The sequence below is a fragment of the Dioscorea cayenensis genome, chromosome 16 (assembly GCF_009730915.1).
Source record: "Dioscorea cayenensis subsp. rotundata cultivar TDr96_F1 chromosome 16, TDr96_F1_v2_PseudoChromosome.rev07_lg8_w22 25.fasta, whole genome shotgun sequence".
In the NCBI taxonomy this organism is placed as follows: Eukaryota; Viridiplantae; Streptophyta; class Magnoliopsida; order Dioscoreales; family Dioscoreaceae; genus Dioscorea; species Dioscorea cayenensis.
In genome coordinates this window covers 19,735,798-19,760,979 of record NC_052486.1, presented here as the reverse complement: position 1 = coordinate 19,760,979, position 25,182 = coordinate 19,735,798, and the positions used below count along the sequence as shown (strand labels likewise).

Sequence of the window (25,182 nt, the reverse complement as noted above, 5' to 3'; positions counted from 1 at the left end):
AAGTTTATATTAAATAATTTAGTGAAAAATTGTGATTAATAAAGTATCTAAGGTTTTAAATACAAAATTTATGAAAAATGTGAACATGAAACATATTAAGGGTCTACTTTACAAAATTCATGGAGAAAATGTGAAAAAGGAAATATTTGAGGATTTACTTGCAAATGAAATTATAAACAATGTGAAACTAAGAGAATTTCAGATTTATTTGTAAATTGTTAGTACAAATATGAAAACCTGAAAATTCAAGGGCTTATTTGCAAAATTAATAGAAAATTGTCAAAAGTCGGTTCGGGGGTAATTTTCAAAATTTTATAGAAAAATATGAAAGGTGAAAAGTTAAGAGGGTCTAGTCGGAAAAAGTTATGAAATTTGTGAAAAAAAAAACTCAAGGTCTAATATGCCAAAAAAAAAAAATTGTAATAAGAAGGGTTATGTCACGCCCACGCCCTGACCCGCAAGCCCTAGGACGCAACAACCGTTGCGATAACCTAAGGAGGGATACTCACCACTCAACCCTTAAGTTGCCGCAAGGCTGACAACATATCTGGAGTCGACAACCCTGAACATAGTATGCAAAATAGATAGTAGAGTTTAATAAAGGTATTGATAACAAGTACAACGAAGTTTCCAAGAGATTAGACAAATATACAAACTATGCCTTTAGAGTTTCAAACACACTAATGAATCCATGCTCTAATAAAACATATACATGCTTAAGGATAACATACATGAACTTGGTACTGAATAAAAACAGACAGTGGATGCCCAACACACCGCTTCACTACCGCACTACTGCTTATAACAGTCTGGAAAAAGAAAGAGGGGTAAACAATCTAAGTCACTCAGTGAGTGAGTTATCACAACACTACAAAAATACACCTAAAATACATGATATAACTCGCCAAAATAACGCTTTACTAATAATACAAACAGTTTAGAACATAAATACACATAACAGTAATCATCGATATAACAACAAAAGATAGTGTCAAGAAAGCCTTTTATCCCAACTAAGGTTTTACAATAACAAATCCACGAAACACCAAACACAAGGTTTATACTATAAAACAAGTTAAACATCAAGGTAAGCTTTTACAATAATACAAATAGATCATAACAACTAAGCATAAATATAAATATAATACGAGTTTCAAAATCCATAAAACACAATATTCACCGTCAAATTAAATTTGTGAGAGATTGCCCTTTTGAGAGCCACAGCCAGGCTTCACCTTCTCACTATAAATTTAAAATGACACTACAAAAGAACGCCACATATTTTAGAAACATCTCTAAACTTTCGCCGTTGTCGCGGCTAGATTCAAAGCCGTCAAGGTACTCATGCCCTTGATGTTGACCCATCGGTCTACCGTGTGGTGACCCCGGTTTCTTGATGAATATCCAATCAGGACTCTACACTCCCACCTGAATTGGACCAATAAGTATGCCGGTCTTCTACGCCACCTCTCAACAGGCTGGCCCTACAAAACACCTACTGCAGTAGGATGTCACCAATCAAGTAATACAAACATGCATCTCACAACGAGAAGTCCATAACCAGAACAATAATCAATGATCAAAATTTCTACCATTCCCCGCGGAAATGATGAATGTGAAGCATAACCAAAATTTTGCAAAGCCAAACAATTCACAACTTACAAAGCGAATATCATATTGAAATTCCTTTCCTTGAACAACAACATATTTCAAGTATGAAACATCAATAAATAAAGTCATTTTAAATCAATTAAAACCTCGATTTAAGTATAGAAGCCAATAAAACTTAGCTCAAACAATAAAATATAACTATAGGTATTCTCCTTGTAGAATTATGCATAAACAATCTCACTCATAACTTTGATCATTTCACTTCCCCAAATGCTAATCCTCTAAGAGTTTCTTGCCTCAAGCCAAAGCTTCACCTCCTTGCCAAAGCACAACAAAACACCAACAAGAATTAGCACGAAAATAAATCAAACCCTAAGTTTCTCTAACAAACAACCCTAAATCGATCCTATGGTTGGCTAAAACTAGGTCTAAAGGTTACCAATGAATTCCTAAGGATCTGAGCTTCACTCTAATCCAAAGAAACCAGAGAAACAACTAAAGCTTATCGGCGCTACAATACTACTACAATAAAACTAACCATAACGCAAAGATTTTCTCCTGATTTACATCATCTAACCAAGAAGTTTCTTTACAAACATTCACAAAAATGAATAACAAGAACAAGGGCTTCAATTTGTGCCTACAATTATCCACACAACATGCTCAAATCCTAGGTTTTCAAAGAATTCAAAAACGGTGAAATACGTGTAAAATACGGAATAAAAACTTAGAAAAAGCTCTTAGGATACTCACAAGAATGGAAGGTAGAAGTTTCTAGCTTTGTTTGCCGAAATCGGGCCGCCAGAAAAACTCAAAGGGATAACAAGGGTTCGCCCAAGAGAAGAAAGAAATGAAGACGAAGAAAGAAAGTAGAAATAAATATAAACTCGAGTTGCTACAGTATTGGCTAAAAAATTACAGTACTTGGCTGACTATAGCTACAGTAAAAACTGGTTATAACATGTTAAATTGCACAAAAAGAGAGAAATATGGAATTTTGTGAAGAGAAAGGGCTTCTTTGACCCGCTATTGAGTTCAATGTAAAATGCACTCTCTTTTTGAGAAGTGCTCACAGGGAGGTCTTTGAAATTTCTTCTGTGATCCAATGCAAAATTGACTCTCTTTGAACTTCTTACTTTTGTCTCTTGACGCTCACAAAGAGGTTGTAAAGCCTCTTTTCCTTCTTTACCCACTGATGAAGTATAATTCAGTGTGCAAAGCTATCTTTGAGAATTTTCTCATCTTTGCCTCTTGATATTCACAAGGAGATCTTTAAAGATTCTCCATTTTTCTTTAATCCGTTAATAAAGTCCAATGCAAAGTGGACTCTTTTTGAGAGTTTTCTTACCCATTCTCACAAGGAGGTCATTGAGGATTTTTTTTACAAAAAGATCCAAAATATGGTCTAGTGTAAAACAGACAACCTCTTGGGTAAAGAAGAAAAAAAAAGATGCTTTATGAAATAAATGAAAACCATTCTCCAAGTAAAGATTAAAAAAATATATATTTTTTCAAATGTATTAGTGTATAAACTGATGATGAGAGCTCCCACATGAGAGCAATGATCTCTCAATAGTCAATGAAACTACAAGTGAAATTTTGAAGCTCCAAAACATAAGAAAATCCAAGGCTTTAAAAGTTTTATGAGTTCTAAAGGCTTTACAAGCATAAAATGGCAAAGATCTCAAACATCAAAATTAAAGAAGATCAAGTTATTAATTACAACTTGTGACCTATTCCAAAACCAAACAAGTTAAAGTAATCACATGAAAGGTCATAACTCGATGGTGTGCAAGTCATAGCTTAAAGCATGAGAGAATCAAAATATAGAAAACAATCTCAAATGAATTATGAATGAACTCTGAAGTTTCAAAACATCAAAAGTCAGCGAACCAAAGAGTTTTATAAGTTAAAGACTTAAAGGCTTTACAAGCATTACAAGCAGAAGTTCTTCAAAAATCAAAATTGATTGTTAGGTCTGATAACGTGGATTGACATTATGTGACAAACGAAGATGTGACATGGCAAAGGAAGATGACGTGACAATGATGACTTGGCAAAAAAGAGAAGTGACTAGGATGATGATGTGGTCAAAGCTTGGTGACATGACATGAGAAGATATGAGGACTAGAAGATCATGATGAGAGACCATGTTTAGAAGAAATTCCTCTCAATGGTTTATGTGATGATTAACTAATTTTGGAAAGTACAACAAGTTAGAAGGATCTCTTCAAAAAGAGTAAATTTTATTTTAGGTATGATTGTATCTATCCTTAGTAAGATCCGAGATGATAAATTATATCTTTGGTAAAACTCCTTTTAGGAAAGATCTATTTTAAAGAGAGAGGAATATTCTATTGTTGGCAAGAATAAAAAATCATCATAAAGATTGCAAGGACAAACTTAGTTTGGTGTGAAGCTATTTGAAGACACAAACTAAGATAGACAAGGACAATCCAATGTGATTATCAAGACCATATTTAGCAACACAATTGGAAGGAAGATCTAAGAGCTAAGTATGGGCGGAGCTATTTAAGTAGACAAATCATGTATGAAGGTTTGATTGGAGATTACTTGAAGATTTGAAGATCCAAGCATGGATGATCGGAGATCATACTTGAAGATATTGAAGGCTTAATTTGGATGAGATGAGATCAAGTTTAGTAACAATATTTCTATGATTCAAATGAAGATCACATGGGAAGACCAAAGTTGGACCAAGTTAGGAAAGAAGATCGGGAGATCTTCGGTGACCATTTTTAGTGAGATGATTGCAGTATGCCTTGGTAGGCGCATTCCTCGGGAGAGGAAACCTGCTGAAGTGACGTGAGGAAGAAAGCGGTTGCAGGCAGAAGAAGCTCGGGACGAGTCAACTGCTATGAAGCGAACTGAAGAAACCGGGAGGGTAGGTGTTGCAACATCTAACTTTGGAAGGTGTCCAAGTTAGGAAGTCGCGGAGAATTCTAAAAAAAGAAGGATTCAATGGACGTAGGTGCGTCTATATAAGATATCCTGCTTGAAGATTTAGGATGAGCCACAAGTGAGAGCCCCTTTGGTGAGGGTTAAAGAGAGTGGGTATAGGGCAATCTTAAGAGGGTATTCTTTGTCTTGAGTGAGTAAAGGAGTGTTGTACTCTTTAATCTATCACCTTTTTTAGTGGATTGTTTCTCCGGGCTTGACCCCCCAAATGTAGGCAAGGTTGTGCCAAACTGAAGAACCAACTTGGGTGTCTTCTTTCTCTTACTTGATTGTGTGTGTGTGATTTATATTCTTATGAGATTGAGTGATTCTCCCTAAACACACTAACTCACCGGAACTATCATATACATATACTCTTTTGAAATTAATAAAGTTAATTTTTATAATATATTCATTTATTTCTTCTTTACAATTGTTTTTAATCGGAGGTTTGCATGACATAATTTAGGGTAATTAAAATTTGACTTGGGATGTACGGATAACTCTATTAAATACTGTAAAAAATCAACGATCCCACATGTATATAAATATATTTTTAAAAAATTAAATTAATTGACGTAATTAATAATATGAATATATGCAACATTAAAAAATATATATATAATTTTAAGAATAAAACTTTATTAGAAACTAGTATTAATTTAGTCAAATTTATCAACTTGGATAAAAATTTTCCTTTCAGATCAATTGAAAATAGTGAAATTGCTTGTTACCCCCCTCATTATTAGAAATACTTCGCAACCTCATCATCTAATGCTATTTTTTTTACTGCCATTTCAGGTAAATTTTGATATTTTAATTTGAGTTAAGAATATATGTAAATGACTTGTTCCTTCCTTCATTCATTCATTCATTTTAAATCTCTATTATAATCTATATTATTAAATATTAGATATAAAATTGATGAAAAAATAATCAATTTTTCCTAATGACATTCATTATAAAAATATTTTTAATAAACAAGTAAAATATTATTTACACATATCTTAAATTAAAAACTAAAAATTGCTCATCAATGGCAATATATATATAAGGGGAGTTCTGGAGAGATCTTTAGAAAACACATTTTAAGGACATTTGACCTATCTTACCTTATTGAGATTTATGGTGTCATCTTCGAATTTTTTTCCTTTCTCTCAGTAAATCTAACACCCCACTTGTTCTTCTCTCTTGCTTTTAAAGTTTTGTGGTTGTTCTAGGAAAATCCTTAAATAATTTAACCTAATATATATATATATATATACTAAAAGTTATGGGATATTTTTGAAAAACAAATCTCATAAGCAATTTCACTAATTTTCAAGGGGTGACAAGTAAAAAACTATATTTATTTTTTTAAAACTCTTTTTATGGGTTAGATGAAATGATTGCTTCTAGAACACTTTGAATAGTTTAATACCTTGCTCTTGATGATCTTTTTCATTCTAATCTCTTTCAATCTCATGATGTTCATGAACATTAGAAACTTCTCCTATGTTTTTAAGTAATTATAGGCTTTTTTTTAAGTATCTCTAGACCTGACTTTTCTTGTGTGTGATTACTTTTTGGAACTTTATTATTATTAACATGTGGATCAAAATCAATTTTCATTTATCATGTTGACCATTTCACAAATTGGAGAAAAAGATAATTTTAGAAATTCAAGAAATTAGTGTGAAAACAAAACTGTAATTAAATTAATTTAATTAAAATTTAAGTGCATTTTTTTATTCTTTCAGCTTATTAATGTTCAAAGTGGCCATACACTAATTTTTTTTTTTTTTGGGTTGTTTCATTTTGCTAGGTTGTGAGTATCATGTTAAATATTTCAAAACATGGGGACTAAAATAAAAGAAATTAGAGTATATGTAATAGCTTGGACATTTAAAAAAAATACAAAAATGATAAAATAAAATAAATTCCAGGGAATAAATATTGCAATTAAGTTTAATTATTTCGAACTTAAATCTATAATCAAACAATTAAAACTAATTATGTTTTTAAATTATTTAATTACTTGATTTTTTTCAATTATTTTTTTTCTCAAATTAAGCCCATTTTAAATTATACTTGTTTATAACCAACATGAAATTGGTTTAAGCGGTTGAGGCTTGAGTAACTTAAGTGATTTTTAGCTTGAATTTTTTGATATATAAAAAAATACTCATTTCAAAAAATCTTTTTTTTTTTTATAGAATTTTTAGTATTACTTTCAGATCAGTTGAAAGTATGACTCCTAAAAATTGGGTGCATAAAAAAAAAAAAAATTGTACTTGTACAAAATAATAGAATCTTGTAGAAGTCATTGGAAAAGGAATAAAATTTTGAGTCATTTGAGCTAAGTTAGGTTTGGTGGTCAAAACAATGAAGGCCTCAAAAGTTGGCTAACTAAACTCTACTTTAAAGTATAAATTCCCTTTATAGAGTGGGTGCCATTGCCAATACATGATAACAAAAGCATGGCTAAGAATATGAGACTTTTTATCTTTATAAAGTGATGATGGATGATGTTTTCTAAATAAAGAAAGACAAAAGGAATTATTTCAATTCAATGCTAGCTCTTTGTAGGACACCAAACTATTTCCTATTTCTTTGGTTCAGAGTTCGTAAGTTGTCAACTCAAAGGAAATGTTTTTGTCTCCTTTTTGGTCTTTATTTGCCACATGAACATTTTAACAAAAGCAGGCAAAGATTACTTGAAACAATTACTGAATCAGACAAACAATTTGTAGTTCATCACATTCATTCTGAAACATAAACACTAATGTATCAGTTATAGTATCACCACTCATGTTCTTGTTAATCCTAGTTACTCTACAAACAACAATGAAACAAATAAAAAGATCGAATCACTGAAAAGGTTCACAGAATGTAGCCTGTCACGGCGATTGTTAACTCATTGCTTGAGTGAAGTTAGCCCGTGTTTCCAACCGAAAAGCCGGCGATTAGTTAGCTGAGGAGTGAAGCTGAGACCAAACATCTCCCTAAGAGCCTGCTCTGGCTTGAGGAGACCGATAAGCTTCGCAACGAGCGACGCACTCTCTCTGACGTGTTCAATGTCGTTGGTTTCAGTCCATAGACGACGAGCAACTTGCAGTTTCCTCTGCTTGGAATCCAATGCTATTCCCCATTTGGTGTAGAGTTCCCGTCTTTCCTCTGTCGATAGCCTCTTGTGCATTTGCTTGCACAGCATCTCCCGTTCGCGTTGCAGCTTTCTCGAACTGTCAGTAATACAACATCTCAGTATTTGCAATTAGGAGTGATTTTTGTTCATTGTCAGATGAATATATGGATTGTACATACCTTGATGTTTGAGAGATATGTAGACTGTCTTGTGATGGTGTTTTATCCAGATTTTTTTGAGAGGTATTTTTTAGAAAGGATAACCTCCTAAGCTCGACTTCCATGTAGAAAGAGTCTGCGGGATCACCTCTGAAGAGCAAGAAAAAGCAGGCTCTATGGACTAAGGAAACATTGCATTCATGCCAAAGCTCAATTATTTCCTGCTGCTTTTTCTCAAATTCCGCTGGCCATCGCGAAGGGGATGATTCTGGGAGATCTAACATTGGATGCACACCTGCATCCTTTCTCATACCACCTACTTCGACATCTCCGTTGTCTATCTGTAAGCTTGCAATTTTGGAAGTAAGATTTGGTATCAAGTTGGCAAGGTATGTCAACAAAGAAATTAATGGTGACGCAATGTACCAATTTAATGTGTTATTTAATACACATATTAGCTGTTGGCATAGTTCACAACAACGTGAAAATATAATATGTGTAAATTGACATCCTTGAAATGATGCATGGGATACAATAAGCTCGGCTAGAAAATTCAATACAATGAGTAATGTTGGCAGTTTTCTATCAAATAAGGCTTCTATTGAGCTAGCAATGAAGATTAAGCCATGCGGAATTCTACAAGGTCTTCTTGGAAATCACACACAAGGATATCCTCAGGGTCTCTTACTTACAGTGTCAGAGTTAAAAAGTGGTCGAACACCAAACACCTTAACATGATATTAGGACTGAACCCACCGTTGGCCTCTAAAGTGAGGGTCGTTATTCGTTTTGACCTCTAAAATAACATGTTCAGTTTAGTCTTTGAACTAATGAATTTGGTCATTTTGACCCCCTCTGACTGATGTGGCAGCTGATGTGCCAGACATTTATGCCAGAAAGGCCATTGTTCATTTTGTTGATCTCAGTGCCACCAGTGGCTTTAGTCCTATTAGATTACGAGCAATATTTCAAACAGCGTGCTCAAAATGAGAAGCTATAGCAATTGCACAGTATATAAAGTTTTCTTAGAGAATTTTTATCGCACCTGACTATTTCCACACTGCTTATCATACTGAACTTGAGCCATCTCCTTCAGCCCTGTGAGAGAAATACATATATTAGCGTCTTTTAACATTCATACCATTATTTGGAGCACTTGAAAAACTAAGAAATAGATGATTCACCTAAAAGTGTTTCACTGTCAATATCGCAGTTCAATGCAACATGTCTTCTTTGCAACTGGTCAGGTCTTCCAGGAAAGTTTCTTAGAAAGCTGTTAGGTGGTGTGTTATTGTCAGTATGTCCAGCATCTTGAAACCAAGGGGATGAAACACTATTCATAGAAGTTCTACAACTTCTGCTTTTGGTTAAAGCTGAGCTCTGTGATTTAGACAATTCAACTGTCGAGGATACTGAAGACATTTCATCATGATAAGGTCTGACAAGATCATCAATCCTCTTCCTGACGTTCTGGAGTTGCTGTTCCAATGTAATAGCCGGAGAATCAACACTTAGAGGTCTTGTGGCATTGTGTTCTTGGTTTGGAGTGGTGGAAAGCTGACTTTCAGTCCTTTCGTTTAATGAGATGCCGAGTTCTTTTCTTCCACTTGTGCTCGACTCAGCAATTTCAATGCATTGGACATCCTTGCAGTGATCCTCGACAGTGTCAACTGCTTCATGAGTGTTATTTTCACTACGTCGCGGGATCAAACGGATGAAATTAGAACTACTGATTGAGTGACTGGGAGAGAATGCATCATTTTCACTTAGTTTTCCAGAGCGTAGGGAGTGAAGCTCATTCCAATCTTCAGTTCCCATTGATTTGTCAAACTTTGTAAAGCCAAAATTGAGACCGCGATAAGGAAAACCTGATGTGGCAGATACTGAAACTACATCATCATATTCACTAGTTGTGACACGGGATGTTGAGACCTGGCTGGATTCATCCTGAATTATGATGAATGAAAGTGTTAAATTCAAAAGAAAAATCATTTGTCTACATATTGTGAGATTGAGAACTCGAAAGCAGGGAAAGAAAGATACCCATTGTCTTGAAGCACGATCATCAACTGCAATTCGAAGGAAATTCTTGAGTTGAGATTGAGCCAGATCTCGTTGTCGTATCAGCTCCTTGATCTCTTTCTCCATCTGTATAATGAAGAATTACCATTTGTTAAGCAAAAGGGAAAAACTCATTGAAAGAGAAAATGTTCTCATCTGCAAGCATTCAATAACCTTTTTGATTTGAGCATCTTTTCCCCTCAGTAAAGCTTCAAGATGGGATGTACCAGAAGCTGATCCTGGATTTCCTAATTCACTCTCCAATCGAGCAAGCTCCTTTTGCAAATGCTTAACTAGTGCCTTGTCAGACATGACAACATTGACACGAGCATTTGTCACCACTTCTTTTGCACAGCTTGCGAATAACAGTGTATTCCTGGACTGCTCAAGATGGCTTCTTGCAGGGCACATTGTACAAATAATAGCAGTTCGTGCATTGCCACCTAAAGAAGGCTGTAATATGCGGGTTAATTTTGAATCTCGATATGGAACATGCCCATGTCTTCCCTTGCTGCGCTTAACAACAAAAAAAAGCAATTATGAATTAGAACCAATCATTTACTTTCACTTTACATTGAGAAAATGTTGGAATGTTCTAAATGCTGAATATATTGTCAAATTTAAGGAAAGATGCAGAGAAAATTGGCTGATCATTTTCATAATCTTGGCATGGAATGTTCTAAATACATGTTGAACAAAGGATTTGTAGAATTTACAACCTTAGCTTCCGAATAACAGTTCCAAGTGTAAGCAGACTTCGATTTATGTGGCAACCTTCCTTTAGTCTACTACCTGCAGATAACGCTTGTGATGCACGCTCGCTTCCTGCCAGATCAACAAAATTCTGCATCATAGAGAAACATACATGTTAAAATCATTCATTCTAAAATAACAAAACTGCAACAGACAAAACAAAACAAAGAGAGAGAGAGAGACAGAAACAAAAAAGGAAAGCAAAATTTCACATACCACACTTGCCACAAGAGAGCTTGACTTGCCCTTGCCCAGAAATTCACGAGCTGAACTTTCAATAGTCTACAAGAATCAATCAAGAAATATATCAGATAACGCTCATTTTGCATTATACGTACATTATTCATAGAATTCTTTCATTCCATAAGAGAGAGGCAAACCAGCTTAATAATTTGATGAGATCTAGAGCTCATTTCATTTAACAACGTCTCCCCTATCTTTCTTTGAGCTGCAGGAAAGAAGAAAGCATAAACAGGAGTAATCTCACAGAGAACCTAATCTGATATCATATAGATTTCCTTCACACCTGCACAAACTAAAAGCAGCTCCTTAAGGTGGCTCCAGTCTCGCAAGGTTACCTCAGTTAGTTTCTCCACAATAGTCCCTCTCTGGCAAAACAAGTGGTTCAAAATGACATAAAGATGAAAATCACAACATCAGAGGAAACCAAATAAATTACCTCTGGATCATCTAGAAGCCGAAGAGGAGTATTATCATTGCTGAGTAGATCCTTCACTGCTTCATTGTAAATCTCTATGGCTGAAAATTTCAAGACAAACGCTCTCTCCTCGTGCTGCAGTTAAAAAAACAAAAGACAGTTCATTATGGTAAAATTAATGAAACAAAAATGCAAATCCCAGTATTACACAATACTCTAAATGTTTGTACCGCTTGCATGTAATCAAATATATCCACCACAGTGTATTCTGTTATTCCGGTCATTGTGTATGTCTTCCCACTGCTTGTTTGTCCATAAGCAAATATAGTTGCTAAAAAGAACAAACGCATAACATTTCTAGTCAAAAATACGCATCTTGAAAGAGATAGCAACAGGGAAATAAAAAGAATGATGATAATACTTACAGTTGATACCACTTACAACTGAGAGAGCTACTTCTCTGGCTGCCTCCTCATACACTTGCTTTGAGTTGCACTCACCTCCAAAAACTCTGTCTATAATTTGGAGAGCACAACAAGAAAAGATAAATGAACAAGAGAACACAAACATCAAAACTAAAAAAATCAGAAACACAAAAGCTACTTCACAATGCAGCAACAATGCAAATGAAAATTACTCTCCTAGTCAAGCACAAGACACAACTGAAGCGTGAAAAGTACAAAAAAACCACAAAAAGGAGCTCAAATTCTGAAAGAAGTATAACCAAATCTTGAGAATGGAGAGCACTGTCACAAGCAAAACAGTTAGAGAAAAACAGCTAATAAATGAAACTCAGAGAAATACATTATACAAACACACCACATTGAACAAAAGTAAAACTCCGATGTGCTCACCGAATGTGTAGGCGATCGGGAACCCAGACCGCTCCCGCAAACTGTTTCGGAAAATGATGGAAGTATCATTGATGCACTCCCAGTCACAAAGGTCATTCCTAGCAATCTCCTTCTCATTCAAAGGCCTCAACCTCACTGAAACCAAAATCCTCTCTTTCCCACCGCCACCACCAACATCAACACCAATAACCCCTCCATCACTCACCGCATCCTCCATCTCCCCTCCCCCCCTCAACACCACCCCACCTGAGCCACCAAAACTCATATAACATCACAAAAAAACCCCAACTTGACCAACAAAAACCACAACAACAACAATGAGATTGATTTAGCAAGTAAAGGGCAAAATTCAACAGACAAAAACACAAAGAACAAGTCCAATCTCCCTAAAAATTAAACCTTTTCTCATGATTTCGGTCTCTTGTTGCTATTTCTTTATTCCAAATGGTCAAATCCTTTGATATGGCCGGCCATTTTCAAGATCACTCATTTTTCTACATTTATCTCAATTACTTTTACCAATTGCATAATAAACTCCAAAAAAACTCAAAGAAAACTCCAAGAAACAGTGCAAGCTTTACCTTTTGGAGATCTAGGTGAGATCTAGAGAAACTCTGCCGCCATGAATGCAGCACCGGAGATCCATGGCGATCTCCATGCCAAGCTGCAACGGTCCACTGACTGAGATGAAAACAGTAGAGAAGAGAACGATGTTTTTTATTATTTTCACAAAAACAAAAGGACGAAAAAGTAAAAAAATAATAATTAAAAAAATTAAAAGAAAATAACTTTTTTTATAAACAACCCCCTACAAAACTACCGCCTTTTTTCTTTTCATAGGGTAGATTTTCACTTATAACCCTATAAAAACCAAATTTACGCATTTGACTCCATAAATTATTTTTGTTTGCTTTCATAACCCCATAAAAATAAAGAATTATTCTTCTTTTCCTGGACAAAGTTATTTACTTATATACGCCCCCATATATAACATTATAACTCACTTCATTTATTAATGTATTTTTATCTACCTCCTATGGAAAAATATATTAAAAGACCAATCTATCCTCACTTTTTATGGACAAGATAGGGACCAAATAATAAATATATTTTTTATAAAAAATTTTAAACAATTAAGATATATATATATATACTAATAAATAAAAATACTGTCACAGGACATTAGTAGTCGAGAATTATACTCACTCCCAATGCTGAACAGTAATAATAAAAAATATTTGTATTTGAGGCTCTTTGTCCACATTATAAAAAACTGTAAAAAAACAAATATTATTTTTTGAAAATGTATTAATAATTAATAAATTTTTATAAGAGCACACAATTTTTTTCCTATATACAAGTAAAATGCTTTTATGAGAACACAGGAAAAAAAAAGAATGAATGTGAAAAAAAAAACTACTTTTTAGCTAAATATTACTCCCTCCAGTTTCTAAATACATGTCGTTTTAAGAAAAAAAAAATTATTCTAAAATAGTTGTTGTTTTAGAATATCAAGACAATATTTATTTATTTTTCCAATTTTACTCATAAGTTGTATAAATAAAGTGAGTAATATTTATAGTCTAAAAAAAAATATGGTTTCAAGGGAGGGATAGTTTAGTAATTTTGTTGTTTTTATATTAAAATTTAAATAATTTAATGATTTTCTTAATTCTTGTGCAACATCTTAAATCAATATGTATTTAAGAACGGAGGGAGTAATCAAGTATAATGATTTACAAGGTCATACCAATAATTAATTTTATAAGGGGCAATTTGAATTTTCTTTTCTCACTAAAAACACCCTGAAAAGTGGAATATTCACAATAAACTCCAATCCTTTTTAAAAAAATAAAAATTTTAGAATTAGATTTTGGAGACCTAACATTTACTAATGTTATTATGATATAAAGTCAACAACTACAACATTTATTAGTTGAATAAATAATAATATTTTTTCTAAGTTTGTGAATGTAAAAGTACAGAGTTTGCATTTCATTAATTGTTAAAAAAACGAATGATTATAACAATAATTAAATAATTATAATAGTAATAATAATGTCTCATGTGGGAATTATAAATATATTAGTTTGACAAAATTTGAGAGGATATCATGGGTGAACACGTGGAGTGTTTTTTTATTGAATAAAAATTTTATATGAAATAAACAATTATTCAATAACAACCCTGGCATTTTTTATATTTGATATTAGCATGGAAAATTTTGCACTAAACACCTTGCTTTATGTTAAAACAAAAGACAAAATATCACCGACATTTAAAAGACTCAATCCAAACATTACTTGAATTTTTTCCTTTTTTTTTTCTCGATGACAACCAAAAAGATATCAAAATTATTTGTTATCCTTAATTTTTAAATATTACTTGATATTTTCTCTTTTTATTTTATTTTATTTTATTTGCCATTCTCTAGAATAATATTTTTTTAATGTTTAATTTGGGCTAAAATAACCTTTAGCCTTTGTTTATATATAAAAAAAATCTTTTGTGGCCCATATCATTAAAAGTATAATTTTATTTATTAAAAATAAATATAATATAATATATTATCATATTTTATATCTAATATCAAATAGTTATTAGAAAAAAAATTTATATGGATAAAAAGATATTGAATTAATAAAAGTTATTATAGGAGGTGAACAAGTCAAATAAAATTATAAGAGTGGATGACAAGTAATATTTTGAAAAGTCAAAAATAACAAATATTTCGGCATTTTTCAACGAAGTTATTGCAAAGAAAACTTTTTTAATATTATTATTTAAAGTTTGAATTATTAAAAGGAAGCTAGCTTCCTTTTGTTGATAAATTTGATTGATTTAGTTGACACTAATTAAATTTCTAACTAAGTTTTTACTAGTCTATGACCTTTCGATCTATCAACATGGATTCGTTTGCATAGGATATCTGTTCTGGGAAAGAGTCTAGATCGAACTTCAAAACCTACACTAAATTTTGAATATAATTTAGTAGAGACTCATATAAATATTATAAAATATTTTAATATAATTTTCTTATAAATAAATTAGATGCATTAATTTCTTTATCACTGGTATAAAGAATAATTATTTTTTTTAGAAATAAAGACAAATCATTTAAAAAAAAATGGTTAGTCTTTTTTTGAAAAAAAAAATTCAGAAAAAGTGGTTTGTCTTTATTTCTAAATAAAAAATTATTATTTATATCATTGATAAAGGAAATAATGCATCAAAAGACCAACCACTTTGAATGAGAGAAGATTTATAATTTTAACATCTTATCACAGTGAGGAATATGAAATACCAATTTTTCATTTGAAGTAATACTATTTTTAAAATTTATAAAAAATGATGTTGGTAAATTTTGTGTTCAAATAAATTTGATTAATTTTGTTTATACTAATTAACTAAATGAATTATAATCTAGCCGTACATGGCCTTATTGGCGAGTGCTTATCGTTTTAGTTAAAAAAAAATTATACTAATTAAATTTGCACCTAACTTGGAGTACAACTTTAAAGACACTCACATCTAAAGATAGCAATGTAACATACCCACATTATTAATACATATATATATATATATATATATATATATATATATATATATATTATAAGTAATATTAATATTTTCAATGTAATTTTATTAATAAAATAATGCATTATTTTTTTTATTACTCACAATAAAATTTTTTACAAAATATATGGACAAATCGTTTTGAAAGAGGGAAATTTCAATTTTTGCTCAAAGAGGAGAGCGAAATATAACTATTTATTTTAAATGTTGTTTTAGAATAATAATAATAATAAGTGGAAATTGCCAAAAACATCCCCTAAAGTTTGCTATATCACAAAAACACCCTGCTAGTTTTGCAGACTCCCAAAAACCCCTTCCTTTTTAATTCCATATTTTTCAACCCCCAAAGCATGTAACTGATGTCAACGGAGTGATTTTTCAAATTTTATGGACGAAATGCCCTGCATGGGAGTCGTGACTCATGCCCATTTCGAGCAGATGAGAGGAAGTGGGGGTTTTTCCGTATGGTAACCCCAAGAGAGGAATTTCATCGGAGCCGCTCATCGAGTTTTTTTCTCAACTCGCGTCTTCGCTTTTTCCATTTCCAGTCGCTCCGGTTGTCTCTACTGCTAGCACCCTCCGTAATCTGCAGCTTTTTCCCTTTCCACCCAGATCTCAAGGAGAAGTCCCGCTGCAAGTAGTTGGCATTTAATCGATTGCAATCTAAGGTATTGAGTATGGTTTTTATGATAACTATTATGTTACTAAAAGAAAGATTTTTTTCTGGCTTCGCTTTGTGCTCCTGCTTTTTGTCGGAAGATATCAAGTCCTGCAGGGGATTTCTCACTGGGGTTTTTGTTAGTCCGCATGGCAATTTCTCGGCTAGGGTTTTGTGTTGTTTTTGCGCTCGTCTCAGATACACCATCGAAATAGTTATTTCGATTGTTATGATTTGTGTAATATTTATAATATACATTTCCCCTTTCATTTCGATATAGCTGCAGCTTATACAAACGAGGTTTTACGCTTAAGAAACGAGATGTTACTGCTTAAATTTTATTGTCTCTCGCTTTAAGTATTGTCTGTCTCTGCTTAACAATTGATATCTCCTGCTTAATAACCCGAAGATTACCGCTTTAAAATCTTATATTTCCGCTTAAACATTCTGTCAATACCGCATGTTGAATGTGTTGTTATTGTCGCAGTGCTTGTGACTACAGCGGTTAACCTAGTTAACGGGCGATGCTTATTTCGACACCCGTGAGCGGAGACCTTTAGCTGAATCGAAAGATAACACGACCCCTCGACACTCGGGAGATCATCCGAAGCGACACCGCTTTTAGCAGATTCATCGAGCCTGGAAGCTATATACCAAGAGAGGTCCCTTCTTGATTCTCTCACTACAAAGGATCGATGGTCGCACCAATAAATTCGGGATCGGGAAAGCCTCGCCGAGTTTCAGGCCTCGTGATGCGGCCCCTCGTTCTCGTCTCATATGCGATGGCGATACGCCGTGTTTCGAAGAAGAAAAACCCGCTCAGCGTTTCAAGGGAGGTATTTATCAAAAACCTACGAGAGACACTGAGACTCCATCAAGAGCACTCTCAGCAACTTGTTCGACGAGAGGGGAAGAAGATAATTTTGTCAAACTCCCGATGGTGTATCTCATGGGTAGCGATCCCTCTTCCCAAAATACATCATGCTCGGTTCCCGAACTCGGATCGCTGATTATATCGATGATCTACCCGCCATCGGGGCAATACGCATGGCGCGAGCGACGCATAGCGGGTCGATGGAGGACATTCCACACGCACCGCTCGAGTGCAAGATAGATCGCACGGAAGAAGACTCAACACGGGGATATATTATAGGGGTGCTCGGTCGCGCTTAACGTATGGTTTCTACGAAATGACCGGAACGGGAAAGAAAGTCCTGCTTCTGAAGATCCCAAGGATGCTCGTGCTATGGTGAAAAGTAGTTACGATGGAAGCAAGCTGACGGTAGAAACTAGCTTGTCATCGCTCAAGGAAAAGAGGTAATAAATCATGGACAATGTTTAACGTAAGTCTTTAATGTTTAACCATTTTTATTTAGCGCTTAACTTTATTATTTACAGTTTAAAATTTATTCATAAAGGTGTAAATATTTTGTTCTCCGTTTAAATATATTCTATAATGTTTAATATATAAAAACTCTGTTTAAATATAGTTGTTATAGTTTAAACTGAATGATTTCGCTGAAATTGTTTGGTTTTACATATGTTAGTTTCCCGAATGGGTTCCTGAGTGTGAAGAAGAAATATTTGTTGGGGCCAACCGACCTGGATGGATGCTATCGCTCCCGAACCACTTGCTCAAGGCAAGACGAGAGGCGCCTCTATCGTCGCTGCCAATGCCATTCTCCTACTTCCAGCCCACCACGCGCACGCATTCCTCGACGTCGGAGAAGCACTCCCCACCCCGCCAGATCGCAACAACCCCTACCACGACAACGAGCAGTCCCACCAATTGTGGCGCATTTCCTCGACCATGGCAGCTCCTCGACCCGTGGCGTACCCCACCGACTACCTTAGGCGAGATGTCACCGTAACTCTTACGCAGCGTGCCGGATATTGACGACTCGAGTTTCTGGCTTATCGCCCGTGTTGAGGCAGCTCGAAGGGACGTTCATAACCGATTGCGCCGTCCCTCCAAAGAAATGAACCACCCAGGACGGACGAGCCGTCAGAATTTGATGACGACGACATCATCGAGGTGGTCATTCCAAGACGGCCACATTCGAAGAGACTCTGTAAAAAGAGGAGAACAATATCGCCTCCGTCTCCACCGCCGGGCCGACGATGAAACAATAAGAATCACCATCGGTACCGATGTCAGTCATTCGAGTCTCGTCACCGTGAGATGACATGGCCATGACGGTGGAGGACATCGTAGATGATGTGGCGTTGCCGCAGTTGAGAAGATCGCTTACTCCCTTGTTAACGAAATCCCTCAACTCGGTGGAACCAAGCTGCAGATTGCGGTATCAAAGACGGACACAATCCCTCAAGAACAAGAACAAGCTAAGGGTGTGTCTCCGTTGATGCCGCTGCCGTGGCCACGTACCGAGAAGATCGTTGAATTTGCGGCCGTGGTCGACGCGATCGCATCGAAGCAAAGACACAATCCCACAACAAAAAGAAAAGTATGTAAGGGTACGCTCGTGGTCGATCATCGTCGTCATCCCCGCGATCGGCTGCGATACAATCCAACAACAACAATAACCACGTAAGGATGTGTCTGCAGTTATCCGCTGCCGTCTCCCCTGCATCAAAGGAAGATCCTCGCGGTGTCGAACACGGCGAAGGCTCAACGACCAAATGCTCTACTGAAAGACCTCGACCGAGCAACGGGGAGATGATCAAGCGCAATCAAAATTGGGACAAGACAGCTTTGCAAGTCTTCGCTCAAGAAGAAAAAATAGGGTTGGCTAATCGGCTCTTAACAAATACGAGCGAGGGAGTTGATGAGGATCTTCCTTAACCGCCGTATCGGATGTAAGTTTTAAAGTTTCCTGATAGTGTTTAAAGTTTTTATGATAGTGTTTTAACTTTTTTGTGATAGTGTTTAAATGTTTATATGTTATCATTTAATTTATCTACTTAACGTTTAATTATTTATAATATCATTTGAGCATTGATAATATTATTTAAATATTTAGAATATGGTCTAATTATATCAGTATCGCTTTAATCTCAAAGACTCGTCGTGGAAGAATACGACTATCACACGACCACACTGGACAAATTATACACGCCTTGAGGGGTAAGGAGATGGTCACAGATGATGTGATGGACGCTTTGTATACATAATACAAAAGTCGATGAGCAAAGTGCAATATCCCTACAAAAAGCGCGCCTCCATCACTAAGACTCATTTGGCGCTTGTTTATGTCAGCAGGACGGCACTATGAAACAACTATGGCTATGATCGGAGATCGTCGTGCAGAGACATGCGTAAAGTTCAAATTGTCATCCTCACGATAATAATGAATGGCCACTTCCATATCGTGTCCTTACAGATGACAAACAAGAATACATGCATTATTCTTCATGCGTGGGTACTGAAAAAGACGCATTGACATGGTAAGTTCTTTAATTATGTCCGATTGATAGTGTTTGTTATTTAATCCAGATCTTAATCTCAACTTGCATATCTCGATCAGATGAATCTATTCGACACGGTACGTCGATATGCGCTTTTAGCTAGTCGGCGATCGCAAGTACCCACTGCTTACTGACTGGAAACCCCGGCTAAAAACAAGGAAGCGTCGATTGGCCTGCCTATGTCATGCGGTTTATCGAGCAATTACTTTGGGGATGAGAAGCTACGGTTACCACGACAGGTATCGTTCCTTACCGAGATTAAAGTATGTTACCCGCGATACTTAAGGAGTGGGAGGGCACCGGCATGCTCCATGAGAAAGGGGATCGTCCCGAGCGGGTTAAATTTTGATTTCGCAGGACAGGACTTGTATATGTTAATGTCAATTTTGTTTTCGAACGTAAATCAGGACAAATTCAATTCATTGTTTTCATTTTCGAAGAACATGACTTGTATATGTCAATATAAATTTTGTCTGTTTTCAATTGTAAAGTCAGACTAAATTCCATTCAAATTCAATTCATTGTTTAATTTCTGATTGTCCTTGTTTACATTTCCCGCTTTAAAATGTTTAACTTTACCATCTATCGCTTTAAATATCGGTTTGAAACATTTAAAATTACAGTTTCTCTGCATTAAAAATAACAACTGTCTCGCTTTAAATAATCCCGATAACACCGTAAAGAATAAGAGTTTAAATATGAAAAATTTCAGGTCAATTCAGATTGTCTCTCTTTAGAAGTCGAACTTTATTTACAATGCCTAGTAGGGCAACGGTTTCATTACAAGATCTACGATTGTGACCGGATCCATGGCAACGGCTGCAATGTAACTCGTGGACATCTAACGCTTCGACTCGATCCTCTTTCGTCTCTGGACGCCCAGTACGCCTTCGCGTCACGATTAGAATGAAGTCACTCACGATTTCGGGTGCGAAGGCCCATCATCGTCGGGTGTATGGGGAATATATCTTCCTTATACGTCGGGTTTGTAATGTCGACGTGAAGTAGCCGCTTAATAAATCGATGAACGTTGGTGTCGCCTGCGCTCAGATATTCAGTAGTCATAGCGTGTTTGCAAGGGATGTCATAAACTTGCCACCTTCGACACGAACAAGTTTCTGATGGCAGAGATCCTATGGAGTTCGTCGTGTGGTCGATCACTTCGTAACGATCATCAACACAACGACCAACACGAAGATTTCGGCTATCCTCAACAATGATCTCTACCTTCGAATGTATGTCGGGCTAAGTAGGTCTCCCATTTGTTGCTTTGCTCACGCCTGGGTTACATGACACGTCACATCGAACACACCGCAAATAAGGTTAAACAAAGACGTTGATGGTTAAACAATTCGTCAGAACATGTTTAAACATTATTGTAAATAGTTAAAGGAAAAGGATTAATATTTAAAGTCGACAAGTCGAATTAAAACAAATATTGAAAAATTTTTAAAGGGTAACACTAAATGTTAAGTGTAAATCAACATTCAGGAGCACCTTATGGAGTCGACCATTTTCGTCACCGGTAAATGACGAGCTTCTTTGATCCAAGCATTGAATGACTCACGCCACATTTGAATACATCTCACCCCAACGATCACCTCCGAGCATGATAATTCGACCAATGTGCCATATCCGATTTATTAATCAACCATTGATGAGCTTCGGGTGATGTGGCCTGCAGTTCATTCACAGTATCATCGAAATCTTTAGCCGTGGATGCCCACGCTAATGCGGAAGCTTATATAGACCAAAGACTCCTACCCTCAATGCCTTCCCAAGTCCGACATTGGCTTTCATAAAATTGGCCTCCAAATGTCGAAGGCGACGTATGCATGTGGCGAAGAAGGGAAGACTCGTCAATTGCGCTCACAAGGCCCTTGGACCTGTCCGACACGAAGGTAATTATCTCATGATAATCTCCTTCCTCGTATAAAGCATCGCCTAACTTAGATATGAACCAAGTCCAATTGGTATCGGTCTCGTTGTCGACTCATACCAAGGCGACGTGGAAAAACCATTGTTTCCTATCTTTTCCCTGTGGCACCCAAGAGTGCACCTCGATATTTTTCCAAGGAGGTGGGTACTATCGAGAAGCAGAGCAGCACATGAAGCCCTCTTGAATCCCACAATGACACGCTAACGAAGAAAAGAATGCATCGTTTTAAAAGCGATCACCGTCTCTCTTCCACGATCGCAACGCTCAGCTGAGTTTGCTCTCAGCGCACCTTATCCACATACCAAAAGCAAAGCAGATCGTAGCTGGAGATGTCACTACGTCGAGGACCACCCGGCATGCTCTTTTTCCCAACCAAGCCTACTTGTATGGTATGTGGACACCATGTTCCCACAACATGTCCTTCTAGAATGTCGATCGGCCTCGTCATGAGGGCCGGTCCTCGAAGCTTTTGAATCACTCGTCAGGGAACCCATTGGGACGCTTTCGGATGTGACATCGAACCTACGCCACCACTGCAAGTGTGTGTACGGGTTGATTGTGTTGATTCTCGAAAAGTATTTTTATTATACTCTTTTGATGCATGAAGGCTGTCAGCGACAACCATCGGCAGTCGCATTCCACGATCACCCGATGTTTTTCGTTCTTTATGAATTTGAAATCAAAATTCGTTTGATTGCGTGATTTGAAGTACATCCTCTGAAATGTTCAACACCGTCAAAACGTTGTCCAATATCCAGACGACAGGACTTCGAATGATTTGACGAGGGAAGGAAGACATCCCACACCGCCGTGTGGTCACCATGGGGATGAGCGGGAGCACTCATGCAGTCACGAATTCACGCAACACTTCGATTAAATAGAAAAGATCAATATGTTAAAGCGGAGAATATAATGTTTAAGTGATAATGCAAAACATTTAAACGTTAGCGTAAATACTAAACAAGTAACCAATTAACGTAAACGAAATAGTACAAGATGTTAACCTATGATCGACATACTTAAACAATAATGAACCCATACAATCGGATCGAAATAAAAGAGAAGGAACTTCTGACAACGAGTAAAAACTCATTTTCATTAGGATTTAGCGATGACACATTGTCCAGTCCTCGACAACAAGATCAACTACTAGCATTTGAAGATGGAGTGCACGTGACACATCCAGCTGAAATCAACATCGCTTTTCTATCGACAAACCGCTTTTTATATCCATCCGGTGTGATAAACTTCATCCCGACTAAGGGAAAGCTTGATGCTGAACATTAGCACTCTTCCCTCCCCGTCGAATCTAGTGATACCACAAAAACTCTCCATAATATATCGATCGAAAACCAAATCAGTATCAAAACCAAAATGAAATAAAAGAACAAAAGAAGACGAAGAAGAAGAAGAAGAAGATGTAAACAACAAACAACGCAGATGACAGTGAAACAAAAACGCGCGATTTGGCATGTGCATGAGGTTAGACTAGGCGTGATGTGATTGAGCGGTATTTTTCCCTCCATCCCAAGGACAAAAGGGAAATATATGTCACTGTCAGCAGGAAGACATCTATATCGCATCGCTCGAATGAAAGTTCTCAACTCAACATGTCCTACCTTGTATTGAAAACTCTCTATTTAAAAATAACAAAGTCTATTTAAAAGAACAAAGTTTACATTTAAAATCACCGTTTAAAGTATCGAGGTTCTCCCTTTAACATGATTTTTCTCTGTTTAACATTTTCTTATTGTATTATATCAACTTAATTACAATGTAATGTACCTAAAATACAAATCTCTGATAAAAATAGAATGTTAAAACTTAAGACAATATAATACAACATTCATTTTCTTATCAATATCAACTTACTTAATATCTAAATCTCAGATAACATTCATTCCTTTTAAATTTCATTTATTTTCCTGCTCTTAAATTTCATTTTCTCAGTTTAACATTTTCTTATAAAGTATCAACGTAATTCTGATGAAATGTACTTAAAATACAAATCTCGATAAAAATACATTTAATCTGATACAATACAACATTCATTTTTATTATTAAATATCGGCGTAATTACGATGACTTTTACTTAAAATACAAATCTCGATAAAAATAGAATGTAAGACAATACAAAATTCTCGTTTAAGCTTCAAACCTCTGCTTAGCAGACGACGTAACCACCCGCGGACCTCGGAATCGTCCAAGTATACCTTTGAATAGGGTGCCTGACACTCGCTCCAGGTCGGACCATATTTTTTATAGATCAAGTTCTTTTTAAAGGATATGCTGATGAACCTTCTTAGTAATCATCACGATCAACTGTAAGTGAAACCTTCTTTTCTTGACCCAGTGACGCTTCCGTCGTTGCTTACAGTAGAGAAGGCGAGCATTTCGCCTTAGGCGAAAAAGAAAGTTTTCACCTACTATTTGTTTCTACGGATGACAGAGGAAAACAATAATGACACATCTCAGTAAAAAGTTTATGATCTAAAAATGTGGTTTGAATGGAGCGAATATCGTCAGCATGAAATCAATGTTCAAACTCGACAGGGATGACCACTGCGACAGAAGAGGAAAGAGGAGAGGGTGGTTGCGCCGATGAGAGTATGTTGACGAAATGGTTCTTCTCTTCCCATTTATACTGTGAAATCCAACGACTGCTTTGCCCGACTTCGCGATTTTTGTATGTCTGACCTGGGGTGGAAAGCGGCTTGGAGTAGCAGGCGTCGTTAATGCAGCTATGGGGAAGCCTGGCGCTGTCAGCGTTGTATATTTTAAGCGGATAAAAATATAGGTTAAGCGATAAAAACAAATTTAAATATAGAAGCGATATTTAAGCAGTAGCAGGATGTATTTAAATATAAAGTTCGATATTTAAACAATACTTAAGTATATGACAGTCAGCCTACTCTGACAGTGATTCGTTGCGACGATCTGCGATTGTGGCGGAAGCGTGTGACGATGGGTACAACGCAACTGCGGATCGGAGCGTGCAGTGGCTACAACGCAACTCACCGTCCTCGGACGCTTACGACTCGATCCTCTTTCGTCTAGGACGCCCAGGTTGCCTTCTCGTGGCAAGAGCTAAAATTGAGTACACTAAATGAGAAGAAGAAAAAGAAGAAACGAAACAAGAACAAGAAGAACAAGACATGGCACTTCAAAACTTTGTTTGAGACAAAAGCAAAGCGGGAGAGCGTAACATTGAGAAAGATTATCATAAAGTTAGGACGTGATATGATTGGGTGCCATTTCCCCTCCTTTTGCAGAGGGCAAGGAATTTGATCATCGTGGATCACACTTCACTCTCTACGGCGGGGGTTAAAGAGAATGTAAAATATAGCGAGTTGTCAGGGTGTAGCAAAAAGTTGGAGGGGTTTTTGAGAAGTTTTGAAAATGACGA

The 25,182-nt window shown here is 36.0% G+C and overlaps 1 protein-coding gene across 2 annotated transcripts; it reads right to left on the bottom strand.

Annotated features, from left to right (window-relative positions):
- Positions 1-7,278: 7,278 nt before the first annotated feature.
- LOC120279108 (kinesin-like protein KIN-7F) lies at positions 7,279-12,844 on the bottom strand. Of its 2 annotated transcripts, XM_039285976.1 has the most exons (15): positions 12,759-12,844; positions 12,178-12,423; positions 11,749-11,838; positions 11,554-11,654; positions 11,345-11,458; positions 11,192-11,273; positions 11,046-11,113; positions 10,882-10,947; positions 10,632-10,756; positions 10,087-10,423; positions 9,895-9,999; positions 9,036-9,798; positions 8,897-8,949; positions 7,873-8,192; positions 7,279-7,790 (listed from the first exon to the last, which is right to left on the bottom strand). In XM_039285976.1, exons 2-15 carry the CDS (start codon positions 12,392-12,394, stop codon positions 7,466-7,468), a joined length of 2,766 nt encoding a protein of 921 aa, XP_039141910.1. In that variant the 5' UTR covers positions 12,395-12,423; positions 12,759-12,844; the 3' UTR covers positions 7,279-7,465. The 2 variants fall into 2 exon arrangements, with proteins under 2 accessions (XP_039141910.1, XP_039141911.1); XM_039285977.1 differs by lacking the exons at positions 7,279-7,790; positions 7,873-8,192; positions 12,759-12,844 and adding an exon at positions 8,210-8,797 and having other exon boundaries at positions 12,178-12,410.
- Between the last annotated feature and the right edge of the window lie 12,338 nt (positions 12,845-25,182).

Coding starts and splice junctions, on each gene's coding strand:
- LOC120279108 (XM_039285976.1), bottom strand. CDS start 12,394: ATGGAGGATGCGGTGAGTGATGGAGGGGTTATTGGTGTTGATGTTGGT. Junction 10,424..10,631: donor ACTGTTATTCGGAAGCTAAG/GTTGTAAATTCT, acceptor TGTTAAGCGCAG/CAAGGGAAGACATGGGCATG. Junction 7,791..7,872: donor CATATCTCTCAAACATCAAG/GTATGTACAATC, acceptor TATTACTGACAG/TTCGAGAAAGCTGCAACGCG.